This window comes from Falco punctatus (genome assembly GCF_963210335.1).
Source record: "Falco punctatus genome assembly, chromosome: 6".
NCBI classification, from domain to species: Eukaryota; Metazoa; Chordata; class Aves; order Falconiformes; family Falconidae; genus Falco; species Falco punctatus.
The window spans coordinates 54970103-54987145 of record NC_137585.1 but is presented as its reverse complement, the minus strand read 5'-3'; the positions used below and the strand labels follow the sequence as shown (position 1 = coordinate 54987145).

At 38.9% G+C, this 17043-nt stretch overlaps 1 protein-coding gene across 3 annotated transcripts in view; it reads right to left on the bottom strand.

Moving 5' to 3' along the window:
- The window catches only part of SRGAP1 (SLIT-ROBO Rho GTPase activating protein 1), a 160829-nt gene that overhangs the window by 44809 nt on the left and 98977 nt on the right, over nt 1-17043 (bottom strand). For all 3 annotated transcript variants that reach the window (XM_080390739.1, XM_080390740.1, XM_080390741.1), the window contains exons 5-6: nt 7721-7903; nt 7211-7339 (exon numbers count right to left, since the gene is read on the bottom strand). In XM_080390739.1, the coding sequence (XP_080246865.1) occupies nt 7211-7339; nt 7721-7903 (312 nt within the window). The remainder of the gene's footprint in view (nt 1-7210; nt 7340-7720; nt 7904-17043) is intronic.

Here is a 17043-nt window from a genome sequence, read left to right as displayed (position 1 = left end):
ATTAAAAAGGAGGAACACCATTGCAATATCCCAAGCCACAAATTACACTAAAATTTGCTGTCCTGAAATTCTTCTGCCTTTGAAATATTTTACAAAATAATCTAAACTAAAATACAGCACTGGGGTCAAGACAGTAAGCATTTAGTATCCTCATTTTGTTCAAAGATCAAAGGACAGTTTTAGAAAAGAGATCAAGTGTACATATACGGCAATATGTTTGCATTTGTTTATCAGATACAGATGTGCAGTCACTGTATTTACATAGAAAAGATCTGGGACTCCACACAAGGGGCTTTTCAGTATTATTGTCATATGTAAGCCTCAGACCATCTATGCAAACCCAGCCTGACATAAATCTGCCATGGAAGTCAATGCCAGCACCAAGCTGAAAATTAAGCAATTCCTGCTCACAATGTCTTTGCCCAAACAAAAACACCCACAACTGCCTCTAGCATTAGTGACCCATCAAAGATGCTTTTTGATGCAACAGGAATGGTTTACCATGTTTTTCCCTGACAGTGAAAATGTATTTACTGTAAACACCTTATTTCCCCTGCTCAGACAGAGCCAGCAATGTACATCATGTTACTAAATGCAGAAAGTCATAATCTGTGTCTTTTTTTCTAGGGGTGAGAATAACACTGGAATGTAATTGAAACCTAATTGGTAGAACATAAAGTTGTGTTTGTTCTTGAATTTTAAACATCCTCGGTCTGCATTATTCATGATTGGTTAATATTTTAGAGGAACAGCTGAATATATTTTTAAAATGTCACTGCAGTAACATATCAAGTGATTGTTTCCTTAGTTTTTTCCCCACATTACACAGCAAACAATACCCTCAGCTTCTGCTCAGTGAGTTTCCAGATAATGGCAGACGTACTGCAAACCTCTCTGTCACCCCAACAGGGGCACATCAGTCTGCTTACCATTGCAAACAGAGCAATGTTCTTTACGGGAACAGGAGAGATCTGTCCCAGTCAGAGGCCAGTGCCTGCCCAGGGCAGTCAGAGAGCATGCTGCTTCAGGGCACCCCTCAGCCCCCAGCCCCCTGTCCTGGGTGCCCACTCGCAGTTTGAAATCATCCCTCCCTGCAGGACTCACAAGTTAAGTGAGGCAGTTGGGTAAAGAAGTAGTTTGAATTCAGTCCACTGTACACTGTATTCAGTTTGTATGACCGGTATGTAGACTACAGTTTGGTTTATATGTAGACTCTTTACATGCATACCTCCCTCACAGCTATTATAAACCCTTAGGATTCATGCAATCATGTGACCTGTTCACCATACCTAAACCTGTGTGTAGAAGAGAAAGGAGCCCCTCCTCATACCTTGCCTTAGGTGTGCTAATGACTAGTGATCAAACTGCCCTCCCAAGTCTGACAACAGAGGGCTGTTTTATCCACAACAAAGCTTCTAGAAAAAACAAGCTTTCAGTCCTAGCCTCCAGGTAGTTACTGCAGATGGGACAGTGGCTCTCCAAAAAAACATCTGCTGAACCATTTAAAGAAAATGGAAAAAAAGATGTCATGTTCAATCAAAGACACATAGGTTAACCGCTCTCTATTGCATTTATAGAATGGAAATTTGTGCTACGCTTACTAAAGCAGCCACTCAACTTCTATACTAAAGCACATCCATATTTCAAAGACCTCCAGCCTAAAAAAATATTGTTTCTAAAAGGAAAAGTCTCTTGGTGTTTTCCTCTTGTTCGATGCCAAGTAAGAATCTCATATTTAATTCACTATCTTGGATGAAAAAGATGGGCTAAAAGTGCTGATAACAAAGTGGATCAGGACAGCTGTTTTATTTCATGTGCATTAGTTTCAGAGAGAATTCATGGAAGATTAAACTGAGAGGAAATTAGAAACAGAGGGCAATGCCAGTTTTAGCATGGCCAACTATCCATGCATTATGAAACTACAGGCATCTAGAGCCCAAATTTTGGTTCTAGAGGATTAATCTGAGTATTAATAGAAAGTTTATTGATTTACAATTAGAGCTGTGCGGGTTTCTGATGCAGATTTTTGCAAGTTGGAATACAAGATTGTAGCCTTTATGCTGTGACGGTACCAAGAACTTCATTGTTTAACCCTTAATCTACTCAGTAACTATCACCATGGTCATCTTTTACAGGCGATGACAGCTGAACAGGGTAACAAAGACGGCCTCTCGGCCAAGAAGGATTCTTCAAGTGAAGCAGAACATCCTGCCAAACTAAGGCATTTTCTTGCAATGTCAATGCCAGCAGAGCAAACGAACTAAATCCAGAACCTGAACTAATGCCTTATCACCAGCACTCTTTGAACGGAATTTAAAATGCCTGAATTTGGAATTTTGCTTCAACAATTTCAGTAAAAATAGAATTTGTATGAGGAAGTTATTTTTAAAAAGCAAAAATAAACACTCAGACATCACAACTTTTACTTCTGCCAGACCATAGCTCACTTTCTCAAAAATTTTGAGACAAAGATAATTTTCACTAGGGAATGGCTCTGTCACAATATCAACTCATGGCTATTCAGAAAGAAAAGTATTGTTTCAATCTGCTAGTACTAGTGATGGTTTAGAAAGAGAATTGTCTATAATAGAGATGGCATTTGGGGTATTTGTTCATTACTAAGACTAAAAATTTAAGGTACTGCCACTAAACTGCTGTCATCACTACATCCTGTCTGACCACGCTTGGAAAAAAACATCACCAACCTTTCTGGTGTTGCAAAAAAGCACATATGTACGCAGATATACACACAAACACACACCCCTGCATGCACATTTATATGACTTTCAGGAAAAATCTGTAGATTTGTAGAAAGATATGCAAAGCTGAAGCAAGCAACCACACTGTTAGCCAAAACAAATATGAATTTTTGAGGTTGACTAATCAGCATCCAGCTACAGGCTGGATGGCTAATGAGATCTGCTACCAGCCTATGGGCTAGAGAGATGTCAGTTGCTGCAGTAAGACATGAAGATGAGAAATGAGAGAATGAAGTCATAGACCGAGTTTTATTGCATTTCTGGACTCATAAAGACTTTTGGTTGGGCAAAGTGGAGGGAGATGAGTGATGCATTTGGGATATGTGTGAAAAATTAATTTTGTAATTTGCATTTTATTCTTATTTGGAATTAAATCTGAAGCAGTCTCAAGAGCATTTACTGTCTTTATTGCACCCCAGAGTATATTTAGGCTTGAACAAAACAAACTGCAATGCTTAGCACAGAGCTTCAACCAAACAACCAAGCTGCTCTTCATTTCATTTCAGGAATAATAATAAAATTCTAATGCCAATGCAGAGAGAAATTCATTAAAAAAGCCTTAACCTCTGAGTAAGTCACTTTCTAATCATCCTGTTACACAGACATCAACATTCAAATCAAAGGGATCTGGCTGCACATATCATATTTATGAGAACTTATGTAATAAAGATTGTGAGCTGCACACACTTTACCCTAGTTTTAGACTTGGTTCCATGAATGATAAACAAAGAACCTTTACAGAATAAATTAAGTTCATAATAGCTAAATGCTCCCTAAGTTCTTAACCATCCAAAGCATGCAGACTGCAATTAGAGATTCAGAAACTCCACTCAAAAAAGATCAACACATGAATATTTTATTTATTCCAGCAGCAGGACTATAGTCAAATTGTTTTTGATCACTATTTCCTAGCATTTATTTTCAGATCATATGAGTGCACACTAAGTCTGAAAAAAGGTCCCTACCTTCCTTTTATACCCAGATAAATCTAACAAACCCAATTACATGGAAATCTTCACCTAAATGAGTAATAGTATGTGCCATACAGACAGATGTCGGTACTAACAGATTAGCAGAGGTATGTACTCTGTTGCTCCTCTGAATCCCACAATTAAAAAAAAATAATCTACATACTAGGCAAAGCTTATTTAATTTAGCTAAAAAGTAACCTTTACTATTTTCTACATGATACCAATAAAGAAAAAAACTAATCCTGTCCTCTATTTGAACTAGACCCTACTACACTGTCAGCAGAAAAGAAATACTCAACAGAAAATTCCAATTCCTCTAGTACAATATGCAAAGGATATACTGTGCATATCAAATCCTGTTTGTCTCCCTACTTCTCTGCAAATGTTGGTCCCAACCCTCAGCTCACTAAATGCATTAAAACATCCAGCAATATTTTTATCTTGCTTTTATCACAAGAGCTTAAGATGAACAACACGTCATCATTTTAAGACAGAAGCCCTGAGCCTTGTTAATGAAATGAAGGGGTTGATCAGTTCAGACCGAGTTCAGCTGAGGAACTGTAATTCAGGATTTACCATATGAGCCTCACAAATGGAAAATGCAGTGGAAACCAAATGAAAAAACAGTAATTTTTTTTTTGTAAAAAAATAAGTCCCACAACCCTCCCCAATCTTGTTGCAAAAAAAATCACTGAACAGTTCACCACATTCCTTCATGTATTTATCCCACTTTTATCAGACTTATTTTTCAGTAATGTAGGAAAACATTCTGTTTCATTTATGGGCAACACCAACAGCTCAGGGAGATCTAAATATCTTCCATGTTAACTGGTATTCAGACACAGGAGAGGTAATCCCCTTCTGCACAGGCAGAGAGAGAGTTCAGGAAAGTACAGAAAGTCTGTCAGGCAGATGGGGACAAAACAGAGAGGGCAAAGAATTAAATCGCCACTACTGCTCTGAAAACTCCAAATTGTACCATGACATTAATAGATTTACAGACTGAGATAGCCTGGACTGTTGCAACATATGGCCAGTGGGAAGCACGTCTCACATTCCAATGATATAACCCCAAAATCTTGCCAAGACTCTTGCATTTACAAAAAGCGTTTCCTTTGTCAAATAGCAAACACTCTGTCTAGATACCAACACTTTCACAGCATATTCTAATTAAATACAAATGTCTGAAAGACACCATTTAAACAAGCTCACAATTGGATTAAATCGGCTCTGAAGCAAATTCTGGTTGCACATGTTTACAGCCTACTCTTACAAAACAGTGATGGAAAGGGCAGCTAGACTTTCCATTTAAATTCCTTAGGGAAGAGTAATTCTAAAGCCATTTTGCCAAAAGAATGTTATTGTCTACATTGGTCCACAGCTGGAAAAAGCCACACAAAGTAGGTATCATTTTCCTGTGGTACTGAATATTGTAGAATATATATTTATATTAAAAACTAGCAGTTAGAAAGCTCTAGTCTTCATGGTTGTGTAAATATCTTTACATACACTAACTCCAAAGAGTATTGCCTTTGTATATGTACGCAGAGTGCTTCACTTCTCCCCTTGCAATTCTTTGTGAAGCTCCAGGGCTGTGTGGTTCCTCCCCTGAGCTTTCACTGCTATGGCAACCTCTGTGGACATCAATGAAATGGCTAAGAACCAGGTGCATTTTCCAACCTGAGAAAGTTCTGACCAAGCAGAAACATGCATGGAGACATTCACTGGGAAATGAGAGCTCCAAAAGGGAAGGCAGGAGAGAAAGCAACATGAGCATCTTTCCAGCTTCTGAAGGGGTAGGGGTGCTGCAAAGAGAGGGAAAGGGACCTTTCCTTCCTTCCAGCAGTCAAGAAGAACTCATAAAGTTCATATTTATCAGACACACCCTAACCAGAGGATAAAAATCCATCATCCTTTAAGTAGTATTAGGAAAACATTCCCTTAGGTAGGGACAACTCACTTGGGTGGTACCCTAGCAAGTATCCTGCTTGTCCTTAAGTCTTCTGCCCTGGTCATCTGTCTATTGGGATCCTGGTAAATGTTTTCATTTGCCTGGGCAGGTCAGGTGGGTGGAGCAGGACGAGTAGGTGCATGGGTGTAGCTTAGACAGGGACAGAATACAGCAGAATAAACCAGAAGAAATCAGAAGAGACGAAACATGCAACGGTGAGTAGGAAAGAGGAAGAATCCAGAAATGTTGAGATAAAGACAGCAAGAAATACTGAAAACACAAAAAAGATACATTGCCATCTCTTATAAGAAAGCAAGAAAAAAATGAAGCAAAACCAGGGAAAAAACGTTGAGAGGGAAAAGGAAAATGTTATAACAAAATCAGGCAAGATTTTATAAATTACAGAAAAAACAGAAATGACAACGAAAACTCACTCTCAGCGTTTAGAAAACATATAATAAAACACATATATGCAGCTGTTGTAGTCCATTCATCTCAAACAGGCTTTTTCCCCTTTCTCTATCAAGCTTTGCTTCTCCAGACAGCAGAAATGAGGAAACCTCTTGTCAAATGCTCTATTAATTTATGCTGTATCATAAACCAGAGCTTAGCTGGCTTATTTTTGTGATGAACATCCCACCAGAAATGACTGTATGTGAATGTCGCTTACTGCTGTAACTACTGTTGCAGTAGAAAGTATATTCAAATATCTATGATTTCATGTGGGGCACAGGGTTGTACCCACCAACTTATTTAACACTACACTGCTTGTGAAAGAATATTGTTGAGCTTGCGTTTGCTGTCTCCAATTTTTCTCTACCAAATATGTAGTCAAATTATGAAGAGGGTGGGACATAATAGAATGTGGGACACTCCCTCTGTATCATGCAAAAATGCCAGTGATACAGGTTCTGGAGACCAAATGCTGGTACAAGTTAACATCAGTGTCTAACCTTACTCTCCTAGGATGTTCTTACAGGAATAACTTAACTGAAATCAGTAACAATTCTGTTGACAGTATAGAGTACAGGATTGATTGTGTCTGTTCTGCAAACTACATGAAATAAGAAGAAAAAGCACTATATATTTGATTAAATGAGTAAATGTATGAAACTAAATTATTTTGAAATCACAGAGGAAATGCCTTCTTTTGAATTAAATACCATTATTAGATGCCCATTTACAAAGATTAACTCGTAAAAAGTATCTGTACCCCAGAAATCCTTTTATAGTACAAAATGGAAATGTCTACCTTCTTGTGTTATTCCTGCCAAACTTTCTCTTGTTGCATGGGGAGAAAACATGATGTTCTAACTTCAAAGGAATAGGTTCAGCATGTTATTGACATTTTATTTTGTGAAATACAAAGCTAAAGGGAAAATCTGCTGATTGTATCATAAAATATTATAAATGATAAGCATATTGTAAGCAAACCATATGACTAATGTATTCCCTTTGAAAATGAAAAAAAAGAAAAAAGCATTATTCCTGAACAGAACAACCATAAAAACAAATGTGCCAATACTTACGTCAATTAAATCTGAAAGGTCATGAATATAATACTTGAAAACGGATGCATTGGTTGCTTCAAGGGTGAGCAGGTATTCATTACGGGCCTTAATAGATTTCAGCTTGTTTTCAGAATATTTTGCTTGACGCTAGGAAAGAGATTGTATAGTAATGTATTTGAATTACTTCATTTTTCATACGTAGCAAAACCGGTAACAATTCAAGCACATATTCCTATTAACAAGAAAGAATCTTAACTGCCAGCCTGTTATGCATACAAGTGTAATACAAAGTGATGACTTAGTATTTTGTTTCAAATGTGACAAACCATATTGTAAGAATTATACTGGGAATAGAGTATTCCCCTCTCTGAACTGCAATTAAGTTATCTATAACTCACTGCTAGTTTATTACGTGTACCTTGTTTGATTTTATTTCTCAGCTGGACTTCTCTGTCTAAAATCATGCTAAAGAAAGTCAGAAATGCACTGAATTTACTTCAAATGAATCTAAATAAAAGGAATATTTACTTTTTCCTTCATTTTTTCAATCTTTTTCACAGAGCTCCGTCTCTGGTGCCTTTCTTCTAGTCGAATGTGAAAAACAGGGTCCCCTGACCTCCCAATCTGTTTTTCTTCTTGCTTCTCTGCCTCCTTCAGTTTGCTTTCTGCACTGATGCTCTCTGCATGATACATGTGGTATGTTTTCATGACCTGCAAAAGACAAGAGTCAAAGGAGAGTTAGGAGAAAATGAAAATACAAAGGTATCTACAAAAAAGTCACAGGGTTGCTGGGTAAAATGTTCTCTTATACATGTGAACCTTGGATAAGTTTCTTAGCCAACAGAGACTAAGGACTTCTGGTTGCATTTATCTTTTCTAATTTATTTAATAGTATCCCAATAGGGATTTTTTTTTTCATTGCTCTGATAGGGAAGAGCAAAATCCTTCTTATTAAACTTCAGGATTATTGTCTTTAAGTGAAAACCTGAAATAAGGAGCAATAAAACTAAAGCCATATCAGTGCCATATCTATCTGACTTACTCAGAGCTAAGTTAACAGCTCAGCTGTGGACACTGAATGTTTGAAAGAGGAAGAACCGTCAGCACTGAGGAAAGGGGAAGGAAGCAGGAAGCCAACAGGAAGCTTTGGTCTGGGAGCACATCCCCAGCCAGCTGGGTGGCTGTCCACAGCCTGGGATGAAGTGGCTCCCAACTGTGCAGCCAGCAGATTGGGCACAATGTAAAACCAGATGAGAGCTGGAGAAGGAGTTTCCTGGTAAATATGTCAGACGCTTTCGCCATAGCCCCCCAGTTAATACCATTATCTTCCCTTTACACACATGCTGGCTCTGCAGCCAAGAGAGCTTGGGCGGCTAGCCTGCAAATATGCGCTTGCACAGACCACAAAGAAGGAGAGGGACTGGTTCAGCCCAGTCCACCCTTTCTTTTTCAAGCAAGAAAAGCCTCATCTTGAATGCTGTGTAGTGGGCAGCAAGCAACCACAAACCACCCACCTCTGCTGGGGAGGGCTGTCTCTGCCCCCTTCCAGAAAAGAAAGCCTCTTCCCACTGTCCCCAGCCTTTTGCTTTATTTTGTTGGGGTTTTTTTGTTTGTTTTGTTGTTGTTGTTATAGTCTTAAGTTTCAAGCAAGGAACAAAGCAGGAAGGTATCCTCAGGCGGATGGCAGCCTCCTCTTTTCTTCACAGGGTGCCAGAGCTCTCACCAGCAGATGTTATCTTTGGGCCAAGGCCACGCAAGCCATTTACATCTCCTCCAAAGGACACAGTCAGGGAGGAATCAAACTGGCTGTTCCTCAGCAAAGCTTTGTGTGACCCATGGGAGAGATGGACTAGATTGGGGAGCTGCCCAGAAATACTCCCTAGGGAGAGGAGTACTTTTTGTAACTGAGTAGTCAGGCCAGGCTAAGGAGCATCCATAGAGAGGCAACATGGGGGACACTAAAGCTAGATAGTGCAAGTTCACTGCAGCATGGCTTAGTGTGGATTGACACAAACCAACTGCACATTGTGTTGGGTGATGGCTGAACTGATGCATATTTAAAGTCCTGTGCAACAGAAAGAACCTTTTAGAGAGTTGCAATTTTGCATAACCATGTATATTATGCCTATGTTATATACCATAACTGTGTATGCCACTTTAATACTGATGCCATGCTAATGATACAACTGAAATAGTATTGATATTAAAAATTAAACAGGCAACTTCAGTAACTTTCTGTAGGAAGGTAAAACAGTTGGAGACGCCCATCAAAAAGAGTGGCCTTGTTTTAATTTTTAGAAACATATGTTTACAGCTCTCTGCTGAAAAAAACCAAGCTGCCTGGAGCAGGGCTTAGTGTTGCTGCTGCTGCTGCTATTTTACAGCACAGTTGCGCTTCAAGGCCTGACCAGAGTGCAGAGCTCTCTGCCCGAGCACTGCCTGCACCTGCTGGGAACAGCCGCTGCCCCAGCAGCTCAGTCTATACGGATGACGCAACAACCAGAAGATGAACAAAGCCAGGCTGGGAAGAGAAGGCAAGCCTGCAGAGCTGAGGTCTGCACGGTTCCTGGCTTAACCAAATGGCATGTTCAGCCTCCTATATCCTGCACTGTTACAAAGGCGTTCCTAAAGTTGTCAATAACTGTGCCTTGGGGTTCTAACTCATACAGCCACATGGAAATAAAAGAATTACTGCAAAGAGAAGAAATGCACTTCTTAAAGAAATGATTTATAAAGTAATTCTGAGAAGCACAAGAGATATGTCTCTATTAAAAATTATGGGAAAAGGAAATTAAAATCAAGGTTTTGTCCTTCTCCTTTGTCCTTTTTATTCAGTTTTTTGAGTGCTTCTTTACAGAAGGCTACAGGAGTTTGCTTTTATTTTTTTATCATTTGTTCTGTGTCAGCTCCACAGACTTTTTAGTTGGTGGGACAAGACTAACCCATGTGTCTTACCACCTAGAAAAAATATTTTCTTTTGTACTCTCTCTGTTTTTCTGCCTGCAAAGGGAACAATATCATCTCACACTTTCCTAACAGCACATCTCAAAGCATCTGACTTAAGTGGTGAAGCAAGGATTTGTTCTGCTTGCCAAAAGCAGTAAGCACTGAAGTTTTTCAAACAGTATTTCTGAGTGCCACATAGCCTACCCAGCCGGGCATAAATGTCCTTCTGCAGTGGCTATGAGAATTCAGCTTGCCTCCTTGTTGTGTTAAGGAATACAAGTGTATCACTACTAGCTCTCACCAAGAGGCTCAGATGTCTCCATGCTGACTCTGCTAACCTCACAACACTGAAGAGTATTTCTTCCTGTCACTGCCTGCTTACAATAAATATGCTACTAAATCCAGACTGTCTCACTCCACACTGTTTGAAAGTCAAGTTTTGTGTGAGAACTACATGGAGCTTATAGTTTCTATCAGGAACCAAGATGTCTACTTGAAATCCATGTTCTCACAACAAACTGTGCACAAGTTCTTGGTACAAATTCCTGAGATAACTAAAATTGAAAAAGAAGCCCTCCCTTTGGCAGTGTTCACAGGGCTGGACGACAGTTCTACCCAAGCCACACTAGCTTAGAAATCAATACAAACTATGTACAGAGATGTATTTGACTCCTGTCCAGTTTATGTTGATAGCTGTGCTTATCTCATGCACTAGTGACATCATTGTTTTGCAAGCCTCTGGGGAAAGCTGACAGCTCCAGCCTTTTCCATGATTTGTCCATGTTCATGTTTTTTAAGAGCTAATTTTGTAGCAGCTAACTTAAACTTGAAAAAGCACTAGAAAGACACACATGGAAAATAAATGGGAACAGGCTAGGGAGCTGGCTATGAAGTATTTTAGTGCACACTTCCTCAACAAATTAGCTTAGAATTTGGATGCAAAATTGCATATATGACCCTTTGCCTTAACATTATACCATCTTTTCTCCCTGGAATTTTTAAAAGATTGTTAGATACTATAAAAGACGGTATCAGGCTTGCCTAGTTCTTGTAAAGAGACTTACGGTGTGAAGAGTTCTGAGATCCACAGATGTCCGATACGTGAATATGTAACAGAACCATAGAACCGTTATTCAAACCACAAACAAGCTAATGACATAAGCAACAGTGCTTGTCAAATGTCCACCAAACTGCTGAACTGATAGACTATCTTGTGAGAGTATCCATCACTGAACTGACTTTAATTAGTCTCCAAAGTGCTTATTGATCAGCCATCAAGCATGCACTGAAAAGAGAGAGCAAGGTCGTAATTTTGCAGATGCTGAACTGTCGTCATGGCATATGCTGCACTTCTCTGCTATAGTGAACAAGAATTGCCAAATGCGTACTAGTATCTTTCTAAAATAAAATGGTGAGTTTATCTCCTATTAATTTAGCAGGTTTATTTTGCAGATCCAGTGATGTAAAATATAGATTTCTGTCAGATAGCTAAGTCAGACTACAAGCAGATAAAAAAAGACTATGCTACCCAAACTATATACTCTCCCACTTGTAGGTGACAGACTGTTCACTTAGTGATATAAATGTTTCATTTTGTGTGCCAAATTTTCAGCAGCATTCGTAAGACCTCAGCAAGCAGGCTTAGGGCAGAAGATAGCACTTGTCACAGTGAAGGGCACAGCAGAGTAAGCCCTTAGATAATTACTTTATTTAAACCCACAATTGTTATCTGGACAAATACATCAACAAGACAGTAATTAGTGCTGTACTTCTGTGGGCTACAAGAGAGGAATGTTTCTGCAGCAGGGCACTGGCTTTCCTTTTCTACATGAGTACTTCTTTTCTACAAAACTTCTTAACCCGAGGTACTAACACTGAATGCTACAAAGTTAAAATATATTGGAATTACCGTGTCCTACCATGCGCTTTATTTTTTAAATAAAACTGCATAATTAAGAGCTTTTTCACAGTGTTTCTCAGGAAATAGGCGTTTACCAGAACAGTAGTTCGTGCCTGTTGCAATTACTGTGTTTGAATTGTTTCAGAATTGTCTCTGCTAAGTTTATGAGTTCTTATTAGAAGGTGGAGTTGCAAGGGATTCAGTAATTCAGGTTAGCCAGTACTTTCCCCAAGAAATAAGTAAAATCTCATGCAAATTTTACTACATCAGTGGCCTCTAGCAGTTAAGTAGGCTCAGCACTAGCTGTTTTCAGCATCCTGTTCACTTCCAAACCAACCTCTGATGTGGTTCTAGGAACTGTCACAGATACACTACTACCAATACAGAATGACTGATTTCACCTTCTTAGATCTCTGGTGTGCTACAGTAAATTGAACTTAACTTTTCTGTAAAGAGACTAGATTCTGTGTTATTTCAGCAAAGAAAAAAGAAAATCTGGCAGCAACTACCTTGAGAAATAAAACAGCCAAGATTTCTAAAGAGTAAGATAAAGCAATAGAAAATGCAAGAGGCAGAGCAGCCCTGTCTTGCTTAATATTGAATTGTTTGCTTTGGACTGTCCCTACTTTTTCATTTTTCTGAAAGCCTTACATTTGTATTGCTTGTGAAAAGTGTGATGCCAGTAGGAGTAATTTGGAAAACCAAGTGGGAGACATGAAGATGTATCTTTAATATGTGCATCACTTTTCTCCACCATTCAGCTTCACCCTTATTACCGAAGCAGCTCTGTATTTTTAGCAAACTTGCCACCTCATTGATACCCCTCTATGACTCTTTTAGAGGTCATTTATGAATATGTCCTGACACCTAAAAAAATCCAGTAAAGACCTCCCTCCATTGCAAGCAAAGAGCCTGCCTACCTTCTGTTTCCTACCATTCCCAATCACTCAGACATTATTGCCATATTCCAGTCCTTGGTTTGATAATACAAGGTATTTTAGCTTTCCAGAGAAATAGAAGAGAAGTTTGACTGGGGAGTGCTCTCTCACAAAGATGATCTATTGTAAAATCAGTAACTTGTTGCCTCTTTCAAGTCAACATGTAAGACTTCTAAATCCCTCTGTTCACTAAAAATACCAACCCAAACCTCCTACAGTTTTCAGTTTCACCAGTTTTCCCCCCTGTAATTTCCAGGAAATAAACTCTGCTCTGTGACACCACACAACTAACTGGGCTCCTCTTTCCCCATCCACGCTCACTCAAAAGATACACCTCACTCTAGTTTCCATCGCTTACATCCTTACATAAAACATGGGACTAATTACTAGTCTACATCGGGTGAATGTGTAGTAGGGCAAGGAGTAAGAGAGGAATGCAGCAGCTGGGATGCCACGGACCTGAAAATACTGACTGGATGGCACCGCCAGGGAGAAGCCATTCATAATTAGAAGTACTCGCCACTTGCGATTTACTGCACTTGCAAAGATACAGAATGAAGCTTAGCTATTCAATTGTTTTTAGCATGATCATTTGAATCATAATTTAAGAACCAGTGCATAAAATACTGACATTTGAAAATATAATTTTAAAATGCATCTTTCACTAGTCATATAACACACAGAAAACATATAAATAAGTAACATAATGTGTAAGAAAATCTTCTCTATGTGAAAGAGATAGAAAATGAAAAAGTTTCCCTTACAAAATTCTGATTATTCTAGCAAAGTAAGCCTGCTTTGCTGAGAGGTTCTCAGAATATCTTCTGAAGTTGTGGTTCACCTGCTCCTGTTCTTATTTTTTGAACAATCCGATACATGATGCGTAATTTTAATGAGGATGGGACAAGTCAACGTCAACACAAGCTAAGCTACTCCCAGGGAATAAATGAAGACCTATGGTACAAATTTCCTATTTCCACAATAATTCCTAGTAATGAAAATGGGAAAAGGAATTAGTTACATAAAGTGTAAGCAAGGAGAAAGATCTCTTATTAGTGTGCATTTTTAAAGAACAGTAGGTATTTAATACTTCAAAGCATCTGATTATTTTTTTTTACATTTCATTGCAGTTCTGAGTTTTTCCACATTAAATAAGCAGCCAAAATGCTTTCTAGTCTCTCTCAAAAGGCAGAGGTTAAAACTTTCACAAGTTAAAAAATATATTTGAGCAGAAAGTTTTTTAAATTGAAAATATTCATAATGTACTCTTAGCGGAAGGTGGCATGTCTCTACAATTTCTTAGTAATTTCTTATTTTCTACTCTTAGAGCAGCTTCTTCTTTGCAAAATCTACAGCACTGCTTATTGACTTGTTGGATCTAAACCCTGTCAAAATCAATGGACACAACTCCCTAACTACAGCAGGTTTTAGATTTGGCCCTATGAACAGGTTAAACAGGATTTTCTGAGGCAGAAGTGGAAGACTAGATATTTGGAGATGGGTCCCAAAGTCACCTTATTTTTCTGGCACCTTCTATGATACAGAAGACTAGGACACTTGATATAACATTATCACCAGAAAAAAAAAGTCAGTTATTATTCTGATACTTAGTAGCTTGTATTTGAACCCACTCAGTAAAAACATCTGGACCAAACCAGTAGCAATTCCTTTAAACATCCTGTTTATTCTGGATCATTCTAGATAAACTGGTTTTGAGATATCTTGTGCTTGAGAAGTCTTGGTGAGGCCTCAAGTCTGGCTGGCATGCTAGAGATGGGTGGTAAAGCTTCTCATCATTTGGGTTTGAAACAAGCATTTAATCCAGGCCTTGATCCCAAAGCATTAGAGAAACTCAGGAACATGCCGTCTTAATTTGTGTGTCTAACAGACCCACTCCTCATCCGAGAAGTTCAAGGAGTAACAAATAAAACATGCAATTTCCTTACGTTGACTACATATCTGTGCCTCAGAATAAGTACTCTTACTTTAGCTTTTAGCGATTTCAATTCTCTTCTTTCATTCTCTTCAATGCACGCTTATGCACAACTGTTTGGTTTTTAATTCTGAAAGGTGACCTCAATTTACACCTTTCTTGTAAGATATGGAATGATGATAAGAAGTAAACAAATTATTAAACTCTTCTTCAAACACATTAAAAGCTCTGATACATTCTCCTCACTCAAAAGTTTTAGACGTATTTAAACTCCAATAAGGCTTCATATTTTAAGTTACACTTCATGAAGGCACCATTCCTTAAAAAAAAACAACCCAGAACCAAACAGTAGGGAAAGACTTCAATATCAGTACATTATTCACAGACTTGAAACTAATTTGGTCTCTTTTGGACACAAAAATTTATCTCACAATAGTAAGATTGAATTCCACCACCCCCCACCCACCCCCTATAAATCATAGGGCAAACAGGAACATGATTTCTCTTCATAAGTGACTGAGAAGCATACCCCCTGGAGATTAAAATTGTAGACATTTGTTTTGGTAAGGCCACTATGATCTTATTCTGTAAACAGTAAATGTCACAGAATTAAAAACCTGTGCATGAGGTTTCCATCTGTCTAGATATTGTTCTACCTTTATGTACACAAGCAGCTATAATACACAGATATGCTGATGATCATTCTAAACACGCAAGCAATGGAACAGATGCTACCCTGCACCATATTGTCACTTTACTAAAAGTGGGTTGTATCTGGCTAAATGTGGGCATCTACACCTGAGCAAGTCCTTCGCAATCAATGAAAAGCTGGACAATGGAGTTAACAGTGTAATCCTTTCATCTGAAGCAGATGTTTGAATCTGATCAGACAAAGGGGTCTGATCTCCCCATATTAGACCTCCAGTGACTATAACTGGAATCCAGAAGGCAAGCAATGGTATTTGTACCTACACTGCAGATGTCTGAAAATTAGGTTAAGTAAATTCCATCCCAAGAAACCATCATGCAGCAGTAACCTAATTCGAACTGTGCATGTCGTTTGTATTTCATTAACTTCAAAAAACTTCTTATTTTACGAAAATCTTAAAATTCTGAGAAAGGAATTAGCATTCACTGGAAGCTGTAACATGGAAGTTAATATGTGAATAAATCTGTAGCCATCAGGGGGAAGATACAGCGCCAGTGTGAAGAAGAAGAAGAGTGAAAATACTGAAGTCCGGTCTTGCAGATTTTCACTGGTGATTCAGCAAGTATTTCAGCACATGCTTCACTGTTTTCCTACCCTGAGAGCACAGGCACTAATCCCGCGCCTCGCTAGGCACTGGAGTTATGCAACTGTTTAATTGAAACAAGACTGTATCTTCAGGGCTTACTCACCGCTGAAGCCCCACTTGTGCAACGGCTCCTATAGTCGCTGATCCCCTGCAGCTGTGAGCTGTCTGCGGCTATCACCACTTTGCAGAAGCTGATCCCAGCATACCTCACTGACTACAGGCTCGGCCAACAAGGTTTTGCAGTATTACACCCTACAAAATCAGTGGTGATTCAGAAAAAAACCAGCCCTGAAGAAAAGCCCTCAAACAAACAAACAAACAAAAAAAGCTCAGGCATGTTCCAACTGTGCATAACTACAATCCAAAAGAATGCAGGGCAGTGAGAGAGGTCTAATTTTCTTTGGACCTCCTTTTTGCTGCATAAGTTGTTCTTCAGTGCCAATGCTCTTCAACCCATCCACTGATGGATGCACAGTTCTCCCCAGATCAAAAGAAAAACTGACAAGATGTACAAAAGTAACATTTGACTGATCTCTGCTTGAGGGAAGCTGGTCTCCGGTATCTTCCTAAACTTCCTTAAAATCACAAATTGTTCCTTGATATAAATGGGGGGTGGGGGGTGGGGGGTGGGGGGGTCCCACAAATTTTGCGGATAGGGAAGGGAGCACCTTAGAATTGTTATGCAGGGTACTGGAGCATAGATATTTCAGTTCTTCCAGTCAGAAAAGATAATTTAGATGTACAACAACCTTAACCAGCAAGAATCAACAGATTTTTATAAGAGGTAGATGTTACCAGTTCCTCTTCATTTTATAGCTATGTTTAAAAAACACCCAGTA